Source organism: Hoplias malabaricus, chromosome 17 (genome assembly GCF_029633855.1).
Source record: "Hoplias malabaricus isolate fHopMal1 chromosome 17, fHopMal1.hap1, whole genome shotgun sequence".
Lineage (NCBI taxonomy): Eukaryota > Metazoa > Chordata > Actinopteri > Characiformes > Erythrinidae > Hoplias > Hoplias malabaricus.
Window position 1 is genome coordinate 21,743,333 of NC_089816.1, and position 7,500 is coordinate 21,750,832.

At 42.1% G+C, this 7,500-nt stretch overlaps 1 protein-coding gene across 1 annotated transcript; it reads left to right on the forward strand.

Annotated features, from left to right (window-relative positions):
- The first annotated feature begins 3,619 nt into the window (after positions 1 to 3,619).
- phox2bb (paired like homeobox 2Bb) lies at positions 3,620 to 5,360 on the forward strand. The gene is made up of 3 exons (XM_066650059.1): positions 3,620 to 3,860; positions 4,590 to 4,777; positions 4,920 to 5,360. The coding sequence occupies exons 1-3, from the start codon at positions 3,620 to 3,622 to the stop codon at positions 5,358 to 5,360; spliced, it is 870 nt and encodes a 289-aa protein (XP_066506156.1).
- Positions 5,361 to 7,500: the final 2,140 nt, after the last annotated feature.

Sequence of the window (7,500 nt, forward strand, 5' to 3'; positions counted from 1 at the left end):
TACAAGTTGGGAGTCCAGCTCGCGTGCAGACAGGAAACAGAAGAATTTACATAAAGGGGGACAGAGCTGCGCACGAGAAGAAAAGGCTTTAATGGTCGTTTATCTTTCTTTTCAGAGCCTGAGACTAAAGAGAAGAAAGAGAAAAATAGGGAGAACGTAAACACAGCGAAAAATCAACGTGGAAGCGCTCGAGCTCGGCATCCCCGCTTTTCAGCGCGCGCACTTTATAAACACACAACCTTTCATCTGAAAAACAACAAAAGAAAAAACATCCCACGCGAGCCGCTTCTCTTTTGTACTTGATGAAAAATGTCGAGCTTTTTTCTCAGAAAATAACTTTTATCCATGTGTTTATTTTGAACCAAAATGTCTATTTAACGTTGGTCGTTTCTGTTTATTTTTGTGCGTGATTAATATTATTGATATAGGATCGCTCCAGAACAGTCACATCAACTCAGAAATGTAAATTCTGCATCAGATTTAAAAGTTAATTTTAAAAGCATTAATTTTACAGAGCAGTAATAGGTATGTAATAACATTGTACTAACATAGTAATACGTTGTATTTTAGCCATAAATGCACAGTTTAGAGTAAATAATAATTCAGTGAGAGTAGGGTCATGACCCCAAGCAAAGGACAGTGATTCTGCTGAAACCACACTCGCTGTTGGCTGTCATTGGGGTAGAGCTTGGTTCCTATACATAGGTTTGATGCCCCGCCTCGGTAATGCACAGATCATTAGGAACTGATGACTGACTGTGGTTCGAGTCCCCACTCGGGTAAAGCACAGTTCAGTAGGATCAGTGCAGCAGCTCTGTCTGAGCAACACACTCTTCCCGCTTTAAAATAAAGTTTGTAGAAGATCCTTTAGGGGTTCTTCAGATTGTTAAACAGCGGAACCTTTAAAGGTGCGCCCAGAAGCTTTAAATCCATCTGTCTTTAAAAGCATCATCCAGTGTTAAAGTTTGCTACAGAGAACCGTTAATGGCATGAACTAAATGTTCCCACAGTGGAGCCTTGATTTTTAGAGTGGAATATAAGCAATAACCGGTCAGAACCAAAAAAGACTGAATGTTTTACTCAGAACCCACATCATTTCAGCAGAACTGCCGCCCTGTGCTTGGAGCAACGACCTGAATATTACACAACGCTAAAGGTGCAGCTACACAATTATTATTTACTACCAAGTAGGAAGCTAACAATTAATTTCTGGTTAAATACATCTTATTACCATGTTATTATCATGTTATTATCATGTTAATGCCCATTTATTACCGATTCGTAAACTGCTGCTGAATTTCCAGCTGAAATAAAGTCTCGCGGATCGATAAGTTTATTAAAGCAGCGGCTGGTGGAAATGAAGCGCTAATCCACAGAGAAAAGCTTCAGGATCATTTTACAGTGTGTTATTCTCATTAGCGAAATGCTGTTTGCGCTTTAACCAAAATAATAACTGCAATAAAACCAATTAGAAAATCAGCTCCTTGCGGCGCGCGCGGTTAAAAAAAACGGTGGGGTGAAATATTTTAGCACGCGCCAAAAAAAAAAAAAAAAAAAAAAAAAAAAAATACCAACAGCACATTTTTGACCTGAAACTAAAAAAAGATCAAAACACCAAAATAAACAACAACAACGACAAGAGCAGAGGGGGCGCTAATTATAATCATTATAATAATAATTATTATTATTATCTGTAATAGTAGTAGGAGTAATATAATTGCAAAACAACAACAACAACAATATCAATAACAAAAACAAAAACATCAACAACAACAATAATAACATTAATAATAATAAACATTAATTAAATACAAATAAAATAATACAATGGAACATAAAAGCTGTTATGTGTGTGTGTGTGTGTGTGTGTGTGTGTGTGTGTGTGTGTTTTCGTTATTATTTTCCTTTTATCCCCCTTTGACTGGAGAGTTTTAATAAAAATTAAGACGAATAAAGGAGATAAAAAAGAATAAAGATATAGAAGAATAAACACAGAAGAGTGAAGAGGACGAATAAAATTAGAAATTAAATAAAATAAAAGACACAAAATGGTGGAGGAACGAATGAAAAATATAAAGAAGGAATTAAAACAACTGAGAAAAAATAAAACGAATAAGAAAAACGATTTAAAAAAATAACAATAAACAATAGAGATGAAGTGAAAGAATGGTAAATAAAAAGAGGAAAATACGTTTGAAAAGGAGAAATAAAACGAGGAAAACAAGATGAATAAAATGATTGAGAAAAGAAGAAATAATTGAAATTAATAAATTGGGAAAATGTGACGAATAAAAGATGCGAAAAAAATTTAAAAAGGGGATTAAAATGAGGGAGAAAAAATGCATGCGCAAAGAGGAAAAAGAAGAAGAGTAAAGTAAGAAAAGAAGGAATAAAATGAAAAAGAAGAGACATTGGAAGATGAAAACGAAGAGGGAAAAATAAGAAAGAAAGAAAGAAAGAAAGAAAGAAAGGAAGAAAGAAAGAAAGAAAGAAAGAAAGAAAGAAAGAAAGAAAGAAAGAAAGAAAGAAAGAGAGGAGGAATAAATTGAGGAAAGAAAAAGAGGAATTAAAAGAGAAGAAGCAAAAATAGGAGAGACGTTAGAAAGAGATGAAAATTCAGAAAGGATTAAGAGACAGAGAGAGAGAGAGAGAGAGAGAGAGAGAGAGAGAAAGAGAGAAAGAGGAGAAACTGAGAGAAATGGAATGAAATAAAAAAAGGAATGAAAAGAGTAGGAATAGAAAGAGAAGAGGAGATGAGAGAGAGAGAGAGAGAGAGAGAGAGAGAGAGAGAGAGAGAGAGAGAGAGAGAGGCAGGCAGGCCGGGCACGCGCTGCAGAATTCAGCCGAAGGTGCGCGCGGTTAAAAGGCTTAAGAGCTCGAGGGAAATTGGATCAGGGAGAATCGTCACCCAACTTTCATTATTTCCAAGTGGTGTGATTGAATTAAAGGGCAAGATGGCGGTCTGAGCGGGGTGGGGGTGGGGGGTGGTGGGATAGGGGGGGGCTGTGGGGGGGTAATGGTGGGGTATTAAATTCTAATTAGAGATGCAGGGGATCAATGAAGGGAGGGTCGGACAGCCCCAGATCCCTAGTGCCAGCCCAATAGACTGATGAGTTATTGTCATGTAAAAAAGCGCGAGCAATAAGACCCAAACGCGCGCGCTATTGTCCAAGCGGAAAGAGCCAAGTTTATTATGAGGACTCTATGCTCCAGAGACCTGGGGCTAGGCGGCTCCTCGCGAGGCTTTTCATAAAACAACACGCAGCTTCTATAAAGGCGCGCAGTTCTGGAGCAGGAGCCGGACAGAGCACATCGAGCGCGCGAGAAACCTCCTACAAAAAAGCAGCCCAGTTAAAGCCCAGACCCAGCTTTCTCTTTTCTCTCTCTTCTCTCTCTCTCTCTCTCTCTCTCTCTCTCTCTCTCTCTCTCTCTCACTCTCTCACTCCTTCCCTTTTCTCCTTTTTTCCCTCTTCTTTCTTTTCCGCGCGCTCTCCTCGCCAAATTTAATCCAATTTGAATCTGACGCTGGTGGCGTGAGAGCGCGCGCGCGTGTGTATATGCGTGTATTGCCGTTGGTCTCCGGGAGCGCGGGCTTTCCTTCCACACTGAGCCGTTTTCAATGTATAAAATGGAGTATTCTTACCTCAATTCCTCCGCCTACGAGTCGTGTATGGCCGGGATGGACACCTCGAGCCTGGCTTCAGCCTACGCGGACTTCAGCTCGTGCAGCCAGGCCAGCGGCTTCCAGTACAACCCCATCAGGACCACGTTCGGCGCCACTTCCGGCTGCCCGTCCCTGACCCCGGGATCCTGCAGCCTGGGCTCGCTCCGGGACCACCAGAGCAGTCCGTACGCCGCCGGTAAGACCTCCACCAGCTCAGCACCACACTCCTCCTCCTCCTCCTCTGTCCACACACCCACGGGCACCCACGGTGCAGCACGAACTTGCGGCAGAAGCTGCTCGAGTCCTCCGCGAGGACCCGGTATATAGCGCGCGCTGATTGCATTTGAAAATGGAAATGTGTTTAGTATTTACCGAAACGAAATTTGCTTACACAAATGAAAGAATTTATCGCGTTAGAAGCGATCGCGGGCCGGGGGTAATTCGGTTAGGCGGTTACACTACCCCAGTCACACCCCGAACGCCAACAGAATTATCTTAAGCTGCCGAAATGACCGGCGTAATTTATTTACCGCGCGATGAGACATAAAGCTCCCAAATAATGAAATAACGACGGGCTTCAGCTCATTATTGACACCGGCGCGGGCTTACAGTAACAGCGCGCGAGCGTTTATGACAAGTTTCCAATCTCTCGCTCCAATAGCATTCAATTAACCGCGTTTCACGGATAACCGGATTAGGAGCGAGTCAGGATTTTCATAGCCTTATCTTTATCCGGATCTGATCTGATTATTGGATCTGATTTGACAGAAACACATACAGAGACTGCGCTTTGATTTGTGATTGTTTTTTTTTTGTTTGTTTTTTTTTTTGTTTTGTTTTCTGTTTTTTTTTCCTCGAAATTTCTCCACGATTCTGAACTTCCCTCAAATTTATTTCCTCCTCTTTTTCCCCCGTGTTCCCACAGTGCCCTACAAGCTCTTCACGGATCACGGAGGTCTCAACGAGAAGCGGAAGCAGAGGCGGATCCGGACCACATTTACGAGCGCGCAGCTCAAAGAGCTGGAGCGAGTTTTCGCCGAGACCCACTACCCGGACATCTACACGCGGGAGGAGCTCGCACTCAAAATCGACCTGACGGAGGCCCGAGTGCAGGTGCGCTGAAGAACTCCGTTCCACTGTTCCGAGAACCCCCACTCTCTCTGTCTTATAACGCCGAGCCCCCCGCCCCCCACACTACACACCTTCGGTTCTGCTGCTGTGACTAAGTCCTCTTCTGGTTCTCTTTCTGCCGCAGGTTTGGTTCCAGAACCGACGCGCCAAGTTCCGGAAGCAAGAGCGCGCGGCCGCCGCCGCAGCCGCCGCCGCCAAGAGCGGTTCCGGGAAGAAGACGGACGCGCGCGATGAGGAGAACGGGAAAGAGGCCAAGGCCGCAGACCCGGACAGCACCGCGGGGCCGAATCCGAACTCGAATCTGTCGACCCTGCAGAACCCGGCGGCCAGCTGCAGCGGTCCGAGCCCCTCCGGACCCAACTCCACCGGAACCGCCCCCGGAGCCGTGGACCAGAGCAAGACCGCGGTGATCGGCTCCAGCGCCGCGGGACAAGGCTGGGCTTCAGCGCCGGGCACCATCGCATCCATCCCGGACTCTCTGGGCGGACCGTTCGCCAGCGTTCTCTCCTCCTTACAAAGACAGAACGGAGCCAAAGCCACTTTAGTAAAAACCAGCATGTTCTGAACGAACCGAGCCCGGGACACGGAACAACGACGAAGAACGAAGAGAGAGAGAGAGAGAGAGAGAGAGAGAGAGAGAGAGAGAGAGAGAGAGGTAATCCGAAAACAACAACAAATAAACAACAACAAAACAACAAACTGGAAAAGGGGGAGCAGGAGGAGGAGGAGAAGAGAAGACTTCTCCACTTATCTGCTCCATGCCATTGGTTTACGCGGCTCGCGGGACGATTACAGACAATAAACAATGAAACTCTTTCATCTTTGAGTTCTTGCCGCTCTCCTCTTTCCGGTTTCTGTAGAGTTCCGTAGTTTCATAGATTTCAGTAGAGTTCTGATTTCTGATTGATGTACGTCACTGAAGGTCTCTGCAGTAAAGGGACTCACCACGGACTCTTCATGACATCACCCTCATCCTCACCCTCACCCTCACCCTCATCCCGCCTCACTGTAGCTGTTTGTTTACATTTTGAAACGTTCCTTCTTCGGTTTGGTTGAGGCTCCCGCCTCTGTTCTCCTTCTTTTCCTGAAGCTGACCCCCACCCCCTTCATCTAAATATTTATCAATCTATAAAGTCTACAGCAAAGTTACGATTAAAAATGGCACAAACTCACCTTTCCTTTTGGCAGGAATTCGCCGAGCGTTTTGTGTGTCTTTCTACAGCTGTGTTTTTGTGGCTCCGATTGTATAGTGTTAATACGTATATCGTCCTAGAGGAACATAGACCATATCGCCCTGTAGCGCAGTCTCTTAATGTTTTACAAAAAACCCCGCTGGACGTTTGTTTTGAAAAAAAAAATGGAATGGATGCAAAGCCTTGTGTTCTTTCTGTTTTCCCGCCTTTTTGTTTGTGTTTATTTTTAACGATTATCCTCCTCGTTCGTTTCTTTCTTTCTCTTTGATTGCATGTTGTCTTTTCTGTCCAGTTTTAGAATGAGTTCATTTTGTGAGCATAATGTAACACGTTTGTCCAGGATTTGAGAATTATTTATATGTAGGTAATGGATGCTTCTATTTAAGAAAGAAATATTTCTACATGTGCACATAGTTTTTCAGGTGTAACATTGACTGGTTGTTGATGATAAAAATCAATGATGAAGAAAAAAAAGTATCTGTCCTGGTTTCTCTTTGTGCTGATTTAAATAAACACTTTATTTCCATGGACACTTTTTTAATGGAAAATGACAAATACAACTTCACCGTGATTTTATTACAACATTTTGTACCTGAAAGGAGCCTTCAGTTTCAGCACCACGGACAGCAGCGCGAGCCTCTGACTCAGCTTCAAACCCAAGTCAAACCAACTTTTCTGACAGAGCGGTCAGAAAACTCCAGAATGGCTTTTTTTGGTTATTATTATTATTATTATTATTATTATTATTATTATTATTATTATCCAAACTAAGGCCGTTTAAAATCTCAGACTAAAATCAGTAAAATTTCCTCTTTCCTCGTTGGGTTTAAACTTAAATCGAGGTGAAGTTTACACTGGGTTTTAGTCTAAACCGAGTCTGAGAAACTCTCTCTAAATAAGGTTCATTTTAAAAGCCGCTTTGACTCCGTCATAAATATCCACTTTGCCCAAAATTATAATCAATAAAATGTTATATTTACACAGCGCTGATTTTACAAAATACAATACATCAAATTCCTTCACGCTTTAATTTCCGGGTCATCAAAGTACAGCGGTGTGCTGTGTTCAGTGTCTCATAATATTTAGGTTCATTTAGAAAATGATTAAAAAAAAAGTCATGATCCGTACAGTTGATTGAACATTATTATTATTATTATTATTATTATTATTATTATTATTATTATTATTATTATTATTATTATAATATTATCATTATTAATATTTAATAATATTTGTGATTCTTATTAATGTTATTATAATATCGTCCTTGTTGTTTTTGTTGTTGTTTATTTTTCCACGGAAAACAAAGACAAAAACCTATTTCAGTTGATGTTTCCGATCATTTCCACGTTCAAAAATCAGCGCAGACTTCAGTCTCAAACCAAACGTCGCATCCGCTCCAGACACAGGCTTTAAACCTGAAATACATTGTTCTCATTTTCTCTGTGGAGCACATAAACAAACTTAACATTTACGGCACAATATATACATTTAAGGTTAGAATAATAACGA